Here is a 16,388-nt window from a genome sequence, read left to right as displayed (position 1 = left end):
GAAATTAAACCCACTACCATCTCTCTTAAGCTTGCAGACCGCTCTGTCAAATATCCTAGAGGGGTAGTGGAGAATGTCTTACTTAAAGTGGATAGCTAATTTTCCCCGTTGATTTTGTCGTTCTTTCAACTAATAGGACCTTCATTGATGTTGAAAAAAGATAACTAGTGCTAAGAATGAATGACGAACAAGTGGTTTTCAATATGTTTCAGTCGGCTAGATATAGTCCAATTTCGAAACCTTGTTCTGAAATTGATATAGCTGATGTCTGTGTGCTTAACTCTTTGAAAATTCAGGTATCTATTGATATGGCTTCGCAGCCACCAGGTGTTCATCGGAATTATACCAAGTTTTTTGCAGGATGTGGGACAAATTTAATGCTAGGAAGAAATATAACTGGTGGGAATCGCGGCTTTGGCAAGGATACAACCGCGACAGCGGATGACCCACCGTGAAATTTAAAGAGAAGTACAGTCGGACTATAGACTATAAATTTAGCGTTGACTGGGAGGCAACCCAATACACTTTTCCCTTTTAAATTCCTCATTTTTTGTTTAGTTGATTTTCATTTTTTAATTTTTTTTAAAAAAAGAAAATTAGAGAAAAATTGAAAAATATGTTACGCGCTCGAGCGGGCATTTTATGCCGCTCGAGCGAACAAACTTCTGCCTCTTGCAAAAAATTTTGTTGTTTCGAGCTCGAGCGGGTATTTTTGCCCGCTTGAGCGAGAATGTTTTTGACTTTCACCTCTTTACAAAATTTAAGTCGCGCTCGAGCGGCAACATTTACGCGCTCGAGCGAGACTCTTTTTTCCCTAATTTTTAAAGGCAATCGAGTTAATTCCCTTGCTATTTCCATCATTATTTTTCGAACCCTAACCCCCAAATCACAAAATCCCTTCATCACTCACTCATTCACGTGTTTTTCCTCAATTTCACAGGAAATTCGCGACAAATCTTCACGTTGCTGCTATTATCGCTGGTAATTTAGCCACCCCTATTGTTGTATACCACTTTTCCGGCCATATTTGTGCTTCCCTCACCGATGTCTTGGTCGCCTCAGCTCCATCTATATGTTGTCGGTATAATTGATACTGCCGACCACTCCTCACTCGACCTCTGTTATCATTCAAAATGGCACCCAAGAAAGCCCGCACCTCCGTCGCTGGTGCTTCATCTTCTTCGTCCGCTATTTTCGGAAAGTTCGTGTCACTTGGAGCTAAACGAAGGTATGATCATGCCAAACTAAACCATAATCCAATTCTAGAACGTGGCATAGATCTTAGTTCAAGATCTAGTTGTATTTGGGTGGATGTTAAAAATAGGAATTGGATAAAATTTTGTACACAACCAAAAGCCATTGTTGTTCATGTAGTTCGAGAGTTTTATGCAAATGCGGCTGAGAGAGAGGATGATAAAGCGTTTGTGAGGGGAAAAATTGTGTCTTATAATGTGGAGACGTTGAATGCTTTGTTAGAAACCCCGTCGGTCGATGAATCCTAGTATCAAAAATTGAAGGCTCAACCGTATTATAATATGATTATAGAGCGTATTTGTTATCCAGAGGCTGTGTGAAAGGACTAGGTTAAACGCTTGTGTTTTCTAAAAACAATTTTGAAGTTGGACGCTGCAATGTGGTATGATTTTTCATCAAAGAGAATGATGCCAGTGTCACATACGAGCAACGTGCATATCGACCGATCTGTCTTGTTATATGCCCTAGATATGGATTGGCCGATCAATGTTGGGCGAGTAATTTATTTGAAGCTTCGCCACTCTATTGGTTTGTTTGTAGTGACCTGCATCGTGATCACCTATTAATAAAGAGCTTACGCATGCATTTAACTTAATTAAACAATAATAAAAAATTAATAGCAGAAAACATAAAACAAGTTGCAATCCTAAGGAAAGGAATCTATAAATACTTATTTATACAACCATATTGAAAATATATTAACCCGAATGAAACAAATACTGAAATTCTAGTTAGAACACAAACATCTCCAACTTCTTCCATCCTGCAGTCTAAGCTCTCATTGAACCACTCGCATCATCCAAACGCAAACCTTCCCCATGGAATAGGGTGCCCCAAAAATAGTACGAGGACGTGAGCATAAAACTCTCAACACGAGAGTATGAGTATACAAATATTATATGTGCATTTATGCAAGTGTACGGGTACCAAGACACAAGGTCAAGAAACAAGCTCATAAACCGAGCCTAGGGTATATAGCGTGCTGCGCCGTCGCATTAGAAGGTGGCTCCTATACCCAGTGGATAATGGTGACCTGATACTATTACAAGTGTCCAACCATAACAATGACCTGACACGAGACTTACGTATTCAACCATCCACAACTAGTAGGATGAGCACCCTACTATAGGATACCTCAAAGATAAATGATCAAGATGCTCATATATGCAACATACTGTCATGACATGCTATACAAATAAAGTCATATGAAACATGCAACCACATAATACATGCATACTCAGTCTAGATATCTCAAACAGTACTTTTGTACCTCAAATAACCGACAGATAAGAAAATCCCGCTCTACTGTCCAAGCCTATAATCCGCACTACAATGAAAAATACTGATGCATTATAACCTTATTCTAAAACCCTTAACTAGACTAATAGCTACTCCCATTAGCTACTAAGAGTCTAGACTTATACCCGCGTCCGTCGTCAGCCCTTCGATGGAGATATCCCTAGAACTTGGGCACCTCTCTGCTAGAACTCCGGAGCACCTTGCCAACGCCTCGGACCCCGCCTAGGAATACTCCAAAGCTCCAAAACGAAGCAGGAAACGAGAGAAAGATCTGAGAAATGGTGCACAAAGAATGAACTTGGATGGCCTATTTATAATCATTGATCGGACAGTCCGATCTCTAGATCGGACGGTCCGATCTGCATGCTTCTGCCACGTGTCGCAATATCATGAAATCTGTCCCGCAAGCACATCGGACGGTCTGATCTCCGCCACATGTCGATGCAAAATTGACACCTCATTGGATAGCTGGTGTTGGGTTCGGATGCTCTGTTCTGAGAACGGATGCTCCGATCTCACCCGATTTAATTTTCAAATTTTCTTTAATTAAATCCAATTTAATCCTTCCTTAATCATATTCGGTTAATTAATCTTGTAAAATGGGACCGGGCTACAACATTCTCCCCATACTTAAGATATTTCGTCCTTGAAATTAAATCTTAAGTATGCAAAACAAGATATTGAATATAATCCTTTATTCAAGCTGAATATTTTACAAGATACAACTAAGATACAAAACAATTAAAATAACTCTGGATAGTCTGCACGCATACGACTCTCAAGTTCTCAAGTGGCTTCTTTAGTGCCTCGGCGCTGCCACTGAAATAGAACAAGAGGAATAGCTTTCGTGCGCAACCTCTTAACCTCCTGATTCAAAATACGCAATAGTCTCTCCACGTATGTCAGATCTGTATCCAACTGAACATCAGACGGCTGCAAGATATGGGACTCATCAGCCACATACCATCGCAACAGCGATAAATGGAACACATCGTAGATATTAGACAAATATGGCGGCAAAGACAATCTGTAAGACAAATCTCCAACACTTTCCAAAATATCAAACGGACCAATGAATCTAGGAGAAAGCATACCCTTGAGACCAAATCTTAGAATCCTGGGAAATGGTGAAACTCTCAAGAACACCTTCTCGCCCATCTCAAACTGCAAAGGTATTCTCTTGGTATTCGCATAACTGGCCTGATGATCCTGTGTAGTATTAATCCGTTTCTTGATCTGTCCGACAGTATCAATAGCCTACTGGACTAATTTTGGTCCCTCTACCTATCGCTCCCCCACTTATTCCCATAACAGTGGAGTACGACATCGTCGCTCGTACAATGCCTCAAATGGTGTCATCCCAATACTGCGATGGTAACTGTTGTTATATGCGAACTCAATCAATGGCAACTGATCTTGCCAAGAGGGACCAAAATCCATAGAACATGCTCTAATCATATCCTTAAGAGTACGGATAGTGCGCTCCGACTGCCCGTTAGTCTCAGGGTGGAAAGCAGTACTCAAGCTAAGAGTAGTACCCATAGCGCGCTGAAAACTCCCCAAAAATCTGGAAGAAAAACTAGGATCTCGATCACTAACAATGCTCACAGGTACTACATGCAATCGTACAATATTCTGAATGTATAAGCGACCCATCCTGTCAAAACTATAGTCTTGGTTATAAGGAATGAAATGTGATGCCTTGGTGAGTTGGTCCACCACAACCCAACTAGCATCACAATTCCTCGAAGATACCGGCAAATGGGTCACAATATCCATCGTGATAAACTCCCATTTACACTCAAGAATAGACAAACTATGAAGCAATTGATAAGTGCATTGTGTGTGCATATTTTGGTGTTGTTTTCAGGTTTATTTGTCATGCATTCATTTGGTTTCATGTGTGTTTTTATATGTTTTATTTATAGTTTATGTCATGCATGTGCATTTCACTCTCCGGGTTGATTTTTGTAGGAATTTGTAAAGAAATCATGATTTTTGGATCAAGAGAAGAGCCACAAGGATGAATTACGGAGCAGCAATGGTCAAAAATATATTTTTAATGTTAGAGAATAAAACTCCGATCTCCACCTTTCAAAATAAATTTTAAGATGTTTTAAAGCTGCTGTCCAAATTTAAACTTGATCCGAGGGTCCGTTCATGTAGCAGATACTTAAGATTTGAGATATAAAGTTGCTCGCTCGAGCTGGATTTTTTACCGCTCGAGCGAGAGTTCGCGATCATGAAAAAATTAGATTTTTTGGAATTAAAAACCTTATATTTTCGAGCTTTATTTTATGAGCTTTCAAAGCCATATAAAAAGGGGTACTTAACATTAGATGAAGGGGAGAACGCAAACAGAAGGAGGCGGCTGGGAGACTTGGAGATTGGAGATCTGCTCCATCTTTTTCAGAGTTTTTTCTTCTTTTCTTATTTTTATTTTTGAATTATTGTTTTAAATTATTGAGTAGATTTTCTTCAACCAAGACGGCGGGATTGGGCCGAACAAATTCATGTAGAAAACGTGAATGTTTATTTGGGATTTTTTAGACTTGATTTTATTTTATTGATTGTTAGATTTATTTTTGTCTTGTGAATAGCCTGATCAGTTGTTTGCTTGCATGTTATTGGTTCTAAGTCGACAGAGGAGGAATTGATTTCGATAACTCTAATAATTGACATATGGTAAAACCGACTAGAAATAGTATTCGGTTTCAGTATGCGATTTTAGGTGAAAACTGAATTCTCTCAGTTCTTCATGCATTTGAATTTGATTAGAATTACGAAAAATTAATCCGTAAATATTTGAATAGATTTATTGTTCTAGAAATAGACCTTTGAACAAGTTAGGAGAATTCACCATAATTTAAAATTAAATCTGAGTCCTGAATCGGCTAAATGTTACATGATTTTTTCGGTACCTACGTGTGTCTTGGTTGTCTCGCTTTAATTAAATTTTCTTTTCAACTATTTTAATTCTTATTTCTTAAGAAGTTTTATTTTAAATTCTTATTTTATTTAAATCAAATTTCTTTTTATGATTTGTCTAGATTAAGTAAAATAATTAATTCTTGAAAATTGACAACAGTCCCTGTGGGATCGATACTTAGACTCTCTGTCCACTTACTATTACTTGACCTAGTGCACTTGCTAGTAAATATCGAATTAAGCGGTCAAGATTTTGGCGCCGTTGTCGAGGACTATTTAGTTAATATTAGGATAGATTATTTGCTTGAGACTAGACATTTTATTATTGTTATTTATTTATTATTTATTTATTATTAAATTTTTTGTTTTTTACTTGTGAGGTACTTGGAGATGGATCATCGACAGGTGTTCACAATGTTTGGCCAACAATACACGGAGTCATTCTATGTTGCTTGGGGGAGATTCAATGATTTGACAAACAGATGTCGATATCATGATTTTTTAAAATACACTCTAACTCAGATTTTTTATGGTGGTTTGGATGAGCCAACAAGAAGTTGGGTGGATTATGGAGCTTTGGCAACTGACGACCACTTGTTCAACAGAGATTACGATAGTGCGATGCACTTGTTAAATGCTAGGCAGATTTCAACTACCATTGGCATTGCGATCCTTCACTACAGGGTTGGAGTCACCAATATCCTCCAGAATTGAACTCCACAAATTTTGTGAACCAACCATATAAGCATCAAGAAGAGTGTCTAGGTAATTTTGAAGATCATGTGGCTCAGTTGGAGAAGATTGTGAGAAAACAGGGCAGAGATAAATAAGTTCTTAGAAAGCCGCATCAACTCTTTGAGTCTTTTGGATGAGAAGATTGAGAGTTTTATAGAACCATTTTCTGAGATATGTCATGAGAATGAAGTAATTGAGTCAGATCAAGAGGAAAATTTATTAGAGGAATTTGAATGCGAAGAAGATCCAGAAGTGACAGTGGAAGAGGAAAAAATATACAAGGAAAAATATTTGACCTCGTTAATGGTCTTTACATGTACACCACTTGAAGATCCATTCTTTCCATTGACGTCAACTCCATACTATTACATCCTCTATGACTTTCAGCCTGAAATCCGAGTCTTTTCCCAAAACAATCAGTTCATGAAGAGTATTGTTGGACCGACGAGCTTACAAAGTCAATATCATGCCAAGCTTGAGAGCATAGGAAATCAAGACCCATACGTAAAGTCGTATGATTCTTACTATGGACGAAAACCGCTCTTTGATGGTTTTTACTATATAGTCGGGCGATAGACTATAAATTTAGCGCTGACTGGGAGGCAACCCAATGTTATGTTTTCATTATTCTTTTTATTGTTATTTTTATTTTTATTATATTTTTTAATACATTGCCTTACCCGTCGCCTTTATATGTGCAGTATGTTGCCCCATTAAGTGAAGTTGTTGTTGGAGTTCTACAGCTGGAGAAAGACGCAGACGCATAAACCAGGGGAGTGTTATTTTTATTTTCATTGTGTTTCATTTTGTCTTGCATGTGTTTGTTCGTTTTTTCATTCTGTTCATTGTTTCTAAAGCATTGAGGGCAATGCTTTGGATAAGTATGAGGGGAAGACTAGTTTATTTCAGTGTTTGTCATGTGTTGCATTCGCAATCGTATTGTTTTTTTTTTTGCATGAGTGTTGAGTAGGATGATAATTGGGAGCCAATGATGATATGAAGTTATGATTTTTGTGGGAAAAATTGATGAAGGTTCTGTCTTTTTTATCATTGCACGGCACTAGGTGTTTAGTGATCTTAATTGTGTCTTGTGAATTCTACGATCCTCTAATAATTGCACTTATGATCTTGGGCGCACCAACAGTTTTGAAAAAGTGAAATAGATGAAAATTTTGAAAATTAAACTCCATCTGGGTAATGAACAAGGAATTGAAATCCTAATTACCTTGTCCTTGACTAAGTCTGCGAAATAAATGGGGTTGCAAATTTATAAAATTAAAAATTTAATTTTTGAAAACCAATTCCATCCGGGCATGAAAAGGGATTGAAATCTTAATCACCGATCTATGGCTAAGTTTACGGGTTAAATAGGATTGTCACTCCATCCTGCAAATTTATAGCTAATTTTGCGGGTAATTATTGGGGCTTAAAAATGTCGGGTGCAAAATCCGGCGGTGCGTAAAAATAATCTCAAGGAATGTGTGTTTGTTAGAGGTAATTTGAAGGAATGGATGCATGAAAGTGACTCTTGCACTGATGTGTTATTAGGTCTCTAAATAGTCTTAAGACGGATTCTTTCTATGTTGCATGTAACCGGAATAGCATCGCACACACACACATTCACGTTAAACTTAGGGTGTATTGTGGAGAGTTGAGAGTGTTTTAAGTTGGCATGTGACTTCTCTGAGGCAAATTCCCATGAATTGTTCCTACTTTTGTTTGTGTTTGTGTGTTTAATGTGTTGTTAGTCTTGCTCGAGGGCGAGCAAGGTTTAAGTATGGCTTTGTTGATAAGTGCATTGTGTGTGCATATTTTGGTGTTGTTTTTAGGTTTATTTGTCATGCATTCATTTGGTTTCATGTGTGTTTTTATATGTTTTATTTATAATTTATCTCATGCATGTGCATTTCACTCCGCGGGTTGATTTTTGTAGGAATTTGTGAAGAAATCATGATTTTTGGATCAAGAGAGGAGCCGCAAGAATGAATTATGGAGCAACAATGGTCAAAAATCTATTTTTTAATGTTAAAATACAAATCCGATCTCCACCGTTCAAAATAAATTTCAAGATGTTTTAAAGCCGCTGTCCAATCTTCAGCTTGATCCGATGGCTAGAACTCGAGATATGATTTTTTCAAAAATGTTGGGCGTTGGAAAGTACACATGCATGGACCCCGGACCTGGGTCCGGATAGGGGTCCGTGCATATTCGTAAAAAAATCGACGTTCCAGTTTAATGCACGGACCTAGGCATGGACCCATGCCCAAGGTCCGTGCATATCGCAGAAACTTAAGATTTGGGACAGAAATTTGCTCGCTCGAGCGGGATTTTTTTACCTCTCGAGCGAGATTTCGCAATCATGAAAAAATTAGAGGAATTAAAAACCTTATTTTTTTGGGCTTTATTTTATGAGCTTTCAAAGCCATATAAAAAGGGGGACTTAACATCAGATGAAGGGGAGAACGCAGATAGAAGGAGGCGGCTGGGAGACTTGTAGATTGGAGATCTGCTCCATCTTTCATTCGAGTTTTTTCTTCCTTTCTTCTTTTTATTTTTGAATTATTGAGTAGATTTTATTCAACCAAGACAGCGTGATTGGGCCGAACAAATTCATGTAGAAAACGTGGATGTTTATTTGGGATTTTTCAGACTTGATTTTATTTTATTGATTGTTAGATTTATTTTTGTCTTGTGAATAGCTTGATCAACTGTTTGCTTGCATGTTAATTTGTTATAAGTCGACATAGGAGGAATTGATTTCGATCACTCTAATTACTGACATATGGTAAAATCGACTAGAAATAGTATTCGGTTTCAGTGTGCGGTTTTAGGTGAAAACTGAATTCTCATAGTTTTTCATGCATTTGAATTTGATTAGAATTACGAAAAATTAATCCTTCAATATTTGAATAGGTTTGATTGTTCTAGAAATAAACCTTTGAACAAGTTAAAAGAATTCAAAGTAATTTATGATTGAATCTGAGTTCTGAATTGACTACATGTTATATGATTTTTTCGGTACCTACGTGTGTCTTGGTTGTCTCGTTTTAATTAAATTTTCTTTTCAACTATTTTAATTCTTATTTCTTAATAAATTTTTATTTTATTTAAATAAAATTTCTTTCTATGATTTTGTCTAGATTAAGTAAAATAATTAATTCTTGAGAATTGACAACAGTCCCTGTGGGATCGATACTTAGACTCTTTGTCCACTTACTATTACTTGACCTAGTGCACTTGCTAGTAAATATCGAATTAAGCGGTCAACAATCCTCTAGGTCGTCGGTGTTCTGCATTGACCTGCTGACACACCAAACATCTCGAAACATACTGGTACACATTATGCTTCAATCCTTTCCACTAGAACCGAGTACGCAAGTCCCTGTATATCTTGTTTCTCCCTGGATGAATACTCAACTTAGTACGATGAGTCTGGGATAAATTATCCTCCCTCAAAGTATCATCCTCTGGAACTACAATATGTCGAGACAAACCAAGAGAACCATTTGGCTGATAATGGAATCCAGACGTACTACCTTAGTTGGCTAAACGAGCCAAACACTGGGTATTCGGATCAAAAATCTGAGCATCTCGAATCTGAGAATACAAAATGGCTATGATAAAATCGCAAACATCTGAATACTCTGCATACCTTTCTTATGCTTGAAGGTATACCCTGAAGAACAACAATCTTCAATTGCACTAGATACCAAACACGTCTGAAGTGTAGATACTCTCACCTTGAGACTCAAGGCATCAGCGGTGATTAGCAGCTCCCAGATGGTATTTATTTTCACAATCATATTCCTTCAGCAAATCCATCCAACGTCTCTGTCACATGTTCAACTCTGCTTGAGTGAACAAATACTTGAGACTCTTGTATTCTGTGAAGATCTCAAATCTCTCACCATACAGATAATGTCGCCAGATCTTCAATGCAAAAACAATAGCTGCTAATTCAAGATCATGCACTCGATAATTATCCTCGTGAAATTTCAACTATCTAGAAGCGTATTCTATCACATTCTCATTCCGAGTAAGGACACAACCTAACCACTGCAGAGAAGCATCAATATAAACCACATACCCTCCAGATCCTGACGGTAATGCCAACACCGGTGCAGAAGTCAACTGTCTGCGAAGTTCACATAAATTCTCCTCACACTCTGAGGACCACTCAAAATCCACGTCCTTCCAAGTAAGTTGTGTTAGGGGTCGAGCTAGCTGCAAGAAATTTGAGATGAAACGACGATAATATCCTGCCAGACCCAGAAAACTACGGATCTCAGCCACTGTTGTCAGACGCGACCAGTTCAACATAACATCAATCTTGCTCGGATCAACAGAAACTCCGTCTCTGGATATTATATGACCAAGAAATACCACTTGATCAAGCCAAAACTTGCACTTACTCAGGTTAGCATACCCCTTTCAATCCTTCAGAGTCTGCAACACAAGCCTCAGATGATAAACATGCTCATTCACATCACGTGAATATACTAAGATGTCATCAATGAACATGACGACAAACTTGTCCAAAAATTCCCGAAATACCTGATTCATCAGATCCATGAATACAACCGGCGCATTAGTCAACCCAAATGGCACTAACAAGAACTCATAATGCTCATACCTGGTCCTAAATTCTATCTTGGCTATATCCTGATCTCGGATTCGCATCTGGTGATATTCAGATCTCAAGTCAATCTTGGAGTAGACTGAAGTATCCTATAACTGGTGAAACAAATCATCAATTCCCGGCAAATGATACTTATTCTTGATGGTCATGCGATTCAACTGTTGATAATCAATGCACAGTTGCATAGACCCATCCTTTTTTTTCACAAAAATAACAGGTGCTCCCCAAGGAGAAATACTCGGACGAATGTAACCCTTGTTCAACAAATCCTTAAGCTGCTGCTTCAACTCACGCATCTTTGATGGAGCCAGAAGATACAGTTCTCGTGATATAGGAGAAGTCCCTGGCATCAACTCTATGCCAAACTCAACTTCCCGGATTGGAGGAAAATCCAGAATCTCATCTAGAAATACATCCGAAAACTCATTCACAACTGGAAAATCATCGATACCAACACTTCTAGTGAACATATCAACAGCATGGATGAGGTAGCCTTCCCCGCCAGACTCTAGAGCTCGATAGGCTCTCAAAGCCGATACCAAAGGCAACTGAGGTCGCGCTCCCTCACCTTAAAAGAACCAGCTATCATCTCCAACCGGATAAAAGCGCACAAATTTCTGATAGCAGTCCACTAAAGCTCGGTAAGTAGTCAAGATATCTATTTAAGATGCAATCGAAATCCTCCATCAAAAGAATCATGAGATTCGCTATCAAAACATTCGCCTCAAACTCTAATGGGCAACCCAGCACCAGACGCTTAGCCAAATCAGGCTGACCAGTCAGGTTAGAAAAAAAAAACCATAGTGTCCATTGAGATGTATGTTAACTTATGCCGCTTAACAAAATGTGTAGAAATTAAAGAATGAGATGCACCAGTGTCAATGAGTACAGAATCAGGCATACTACATAACAGAAATGTACACGCTATGACCCTCTCATTCTCGTCCACTGCCTGATCATGTCTCAAGGCAAACACTTGACTAGAAGCATGAGGTTTCAGATTGAACCTCCCATCGACTGTCCCTGTGGCCTCTGTTGCACTGTGTCTTGATATCCAGAACCCAAACCAGAACCAGCTCCCCCGATCTATGGACAATCCCTCTTCAAGTGACCAATCTTCCCGCAACAAAAACATGCACCCGAAACTCTACGGCATCTGCTAGTAGGATGATCCTTACCATAATGGCTACAAGGACCCTGTCCCTTCTTTCCAAAGCACATCACTCCCCTGGATCCTGAGGAAGAAGTAGAACCAGTCTTCTTGAAAGATTGAGCATGGGGACCCAAAGAAATCGCAGGTCTAGACGATAGAAAGGACCTGTTACGTCAAATACTTTCTTCTGCTTGGAGACCTCGACTGATCAATCCTTCGTAGGTCATGTCATCACCAACAGATACACAGTCATGAATTTCTGGATTAAGACCTTGAAGAAAAAGATTATATTTTGCTTCAGTGCTGTCAGAAATTTGAGGAAAATAGGGCAACAACTCAAAAAACTTCTGCTGGTACTCATAAATCAACATCAAACCTTGCCTCAAACTCAGCAATTCACTAGCCTTCGCCTATCGGAGTGCGGGAGGAAAATATAGCTTATGAAAAGCTATGAGAAACTCCGCCCATGTAGCTACTTCTCGTGCGGTGATGAAAGGTGGTGACGTAGACCTCCACCATTTCCGAGCACGCCCCTCTACCAAAAAACTAAGTGTCTCCATCTTATGTTCCTCTGTGCAACGAAATTCTCGGAACCAGTTCTCCATATGCTCTAGACAATTCTTTGCATCCTCTGGAGATTCACCCCAATCAATGGCTTAGGACCCATCTGCACAAATAGATGCATACTAAAATGCCCGTGATCATCACGGTGATGTCTTTCATGATGCTGGCGATACTCCCGATGATGTCCCTGAGCATCATCATCACCCCATCGTCCAACACTACCATGACTACTCCAATCATCCTGATCTGCCATCTACAAGACAAGCAAAGATTACCTCAAGCAGAATCTATATCCCAAGATTACTATGCATGCTCTGATACCATAAATGTAGTGACCCGCATCGTGATTACCTACTAATCAAGAGCTTATGCATGCATTTAACTTAATTAAACAATAATCAGAAATTAACAGCAAAAATCATAAAACAAGTTACAATCCCAAGGAAAGGAATCTGTAAATACTTAGTTATACAACCATATAGAAAATGTATTAACCCAAATGAAACAAATACTAAAATTCTAGTCAGAACACAAACATCTCCAACTGCTGCCATCCTGCAGTCTAAGCTCTCCTGGAACCACTCGCATCATCCAAACACAAACCTTCCCCATGGAATAGGGTGTCCCAAAAACAGTACGAGGACGTGAGCATAAAACACTCAACATGAGAGTATGAGTATAAAAATATTATATGTGCATGTATGCAAGTGTATGGGTACAAAGACACAAGGTCAAGAAACAAGCTCATAAACCGGGCCCAGGGTATATAGCACGCTGCGTCGTCGCATCAGGAGGTGGCTCCTATACCCAGTGTATAATGGTGACCTGATACAAGTACAAGTTTCCAACCATAACAGTGACCTGACACGAGACTTACATATCCAACCATCCACAACTCGTAGGGTGAGCGCCATACTACAAGATATCTCAAAGATACAGGATCAAGATGCTCATATATGCAACCTACTGTCATGACATGCTATACAAATAAAGTCATATAAAACATGCAACCACATAATACATGCATACTCAGTCTGGATATCTCGAACAGTACTTTCGTAACTCAAATAACAGACAGATAAGCAAATACCTCTCTACTGTCCAAGCTATAATCCTCACTACAATGCAAAATACTCATGCATTATAACCTTATTCTAAAAGTCTTAACTAGACTAATAGCTACTCCCATTAGCTACTAAGAGTCTAGACTTATACTTGTGTTTGTCGTCAGCACTTTGATGGAGATAGCCCTAGAACATGGGCACCGCTCCGCTAGAACTCCGGTGCACCTTGCCAATGCCTCGGACCCCACCTATGAAAATTCCAACGCTCCAAAACCAAGCAGGAAATGGGAGTAAAGATCTGAGAAATGGTTCACAAATAATGAACTCAGATGGCCTATTTATAGGAATTGATCGGACGGTTCGATCTGCATGCTTCTGCCACATGTCGCAATCTCGTGACATCTGTCCCGCCAGTACATCGGACGTCCGATCTCAAGATCGGACGTTCCGATCTCTAACCCATGTCGATTCAAAATTGACACCTCATTGGATAGCTGGTGTTGGTTTCGGACTCTCTGTTCTGAGAACGAACGCTTCGATCTCACCCGCTTTCATTTTCAATTTTATTTAATTAAATCCAATCTAATCACTTAATCCCTTCTTTAATCATATTCGGACAATTAATATTGTAAAATGGGACCGGGCTACTACATTGTTCTTTCCATCGATCTTTACTGATTTGTGTGTTAAATCTGGAGTTGTGATTCAAGATGATGAAGAGTGGATTTAGCCGGGAAAGCAGTTAGATGACGCCAACTGGGAGGAGAAGAATAGAAATTGTTGTCAAGTAGTTCTAGAGGGGCAAAGAGAGGGTTCTAGCCAGACCGAGCCAGCGGCACCACGACGACCACCTCGCCGTCATTCTGTCATAGAGAACGTTGTTGAGTTTTCCACTTGGGCTCATCATCATAAAGAGTTCATGAACGTGACAGCTTCCATTTGACTTTTGTGGAGAACATGATGTCCATGCAGATGGGTTTGGACCCATCTATTTATCCAAAACCACCGCCATTCCCGCAGCCCTTTCACTTTCAGTATGCCCCCCCACATCGGGAGTTTCAAGCTGGATTACCGCCTCCAAAGATTGAGGAGGAAGAGAAGGACTAGACATATCAGGGGAGTGTCGTTTTTCTTTCTGTTTGCTGCATTGTTTTGTGTTGTTTAATTTCATGTTTGTGTGCATTTTGTGTTTGAAACATTGAGGGTAATGTTTTGAATAAGTAGGGGGTAGTTTATTGCATTTGAAAGTTGTTAGTTTATGTGTAGTGACCCGTATCCAAAATAATGTGATTAAGACATTAATCACAATTAATTAATTTAAATTGATTTAAATCGTGATTAGGAAATTTCCTAGGTTCGGACGATCCAAAGTGGGGGTTCGGAGCGTCCGAAGTGCTGGAGAGTTCGGAAGCTACAATCGGAGGATCGGAAGCTCCGAACTCTGGCAGCCAGCTGTTCGAGATATTACGTCATTGGTGACATCACTGAGAAGACTTCGGACGCTCCAAAGGGAGGATCGGAGGCTCTGAAGGTGTGTCGGCAGCGTCCTCTAGATTTAGCTAGACATGTGTATGGCTAGTAGAGATCGGATGGTCCAAACCGGATCGGAGGCTCCGAACTGGAGATCGAACGCTCCAATCTCTGCCTATATAAAGGGTGCCGAGGCTCATTTGTAGGTGCACCAAATTCCCTCCTCTCTTCTTATAGCTAGTTTTAGGCTTTCTAGGCATCCTATTGACGGGCCGCAAGTGTCTAAGCACTACGGGGCTAGTAGCGGAGCTAATAGCGGAGCTTTGCCTAAGTTTTGGAGGAAATCTCCATCAATAGGCTGACGATGGACGCAGTTATAACTTTGACTTCCAAAAAATATTTAGGAGCATGAAATAGCTTAGTTAATGTTTTTAAAGCTTAATTAGTGATGCATGGGTATTTGCATTTTAAACGAAGTAGTGTGGACTTGTAGGCGTGAGATCTAGACCGGTGTGCTAGGATTTGGCCTGCAATGTTAGAGGTAAGTAAGTACTGACCGAGATAGCCGACATGATATATATGCTTATATGTTGCCATTTTATGAGCTCTGTATTCCATGTTTTACCGCTTTATCACATGCATGATTTACATGAGACTACATCCAGTATGATGCGAGTCGAGATAGTTTCCATCGGTGATGAGTTACTCCTTATGGATTCGTGTCAGGGGAGGCTCAGACCCCGATTTTGATATCACTAGGAGCAAGCACGATGGTGGAGTAGACGCTATAATTGATAGGGGAATATACGAGTACCCCGCGGAGTCTCTCTCTTAGCACGGTACTGTGTATTCATGGCGCACCTGAGCAGATTGTTTTACCCAGTATTTTAAAGTCATTTTCATGCTCATATATGTTTATATATAATTACTTTCGTATGGAGCGTAGTCGCTCATGCAACTATGTTTGGTGTTCTTGGAATACCTTGTGGCGGGGCAGATTTGAGACTGGACGGTCCCGGCAGCTCGCAGCAGGATTGAGGTTGGTGTTTGAGAAGAGGTAGTTTTTAGGGATTTTGAAACCCTAAAATGTTTGATATGGTTGTATAAGAATATTATACATTTTTTACGGTCGTCGGTTGTATTCTGCCAGTTAGATTCGTTGTATTTAAATTATCCGCTCTTTATGCTTTAATTATTTACTGCATGCGCTAATTACTATGAATAGGTAGTGGATCCGGGTAGGGTCGCTACATTTATTGGTATCAGAGTGCATTGCAACTGG

General features: G+C 39.5%; 1 protein-coding gene across 1 annotated transcript; it reads right to left on the bottom strand.

Annotated features, from left to right (window-relative positions):
- Positions 1-3,339: 3,339 nt before the first annotated feature.
- On the bottom strand, positions 3,340-13,184 carry LOC140874180 (uncharacterized). The gene is made up of 7 exons (XM_073277461.1): positions 13,176-13,184; positions 12,652-12,825; positions 12,190-12,418; positions 12,034-12,090; positions 11,729-11,971; positions 11,071-11,423; positions 3,340-3,789 (listed from the first exon to the last, which is right to left on the bottom strand). Exons 1-7 carry the CDS (start codon positions 13,182-13,184, stop codon positions 3,340-3,342), a joined length of 1,515 nt encoding a protein of 504 aa, XP_073133562.1.
- Between the last annotated feature and the right edge of the window lie 3,204 nt (positions 13,185-16,388).

The sequence above is a fragment of the Henckelia pumila genome, chromosome 1 (assembly GCF_033568475.1).
Source record: "Henckelia pumila isolate YLH828 chromosome 1, ASM3356847v2, whole genome shotgun sequence".
NCBI lineage: Eukaryota > Viridiplantae > Streptophyta > Magnoliopsida > Lamiales > Gesneriaceae > Henckelia > Henckelia pumila.
This window is presented reverse-complemented; position numbering and strand designations above follow the sequence as displayed.

Bases quoted from the DNA above. Each gene is read 5' to 3' on its own strand.
- LOC140874180 (XM_073277461.1), bottom strand. The intron at 12,091-12,189 runs GTATTTGACGTA...CTTCTTCCTCAG, and splicing joins AGGTCTCCAAGCAGAAGAAA to GATCCAGGGGAGTGATGTGC. The intron at 3,790-11,070 runs GTTATTTTTGTG...ACTGTCGGACAG, and splicing joins TTTCTCCTTGGGGAGCACCT to ATCAAGAAACGGATTAATAC.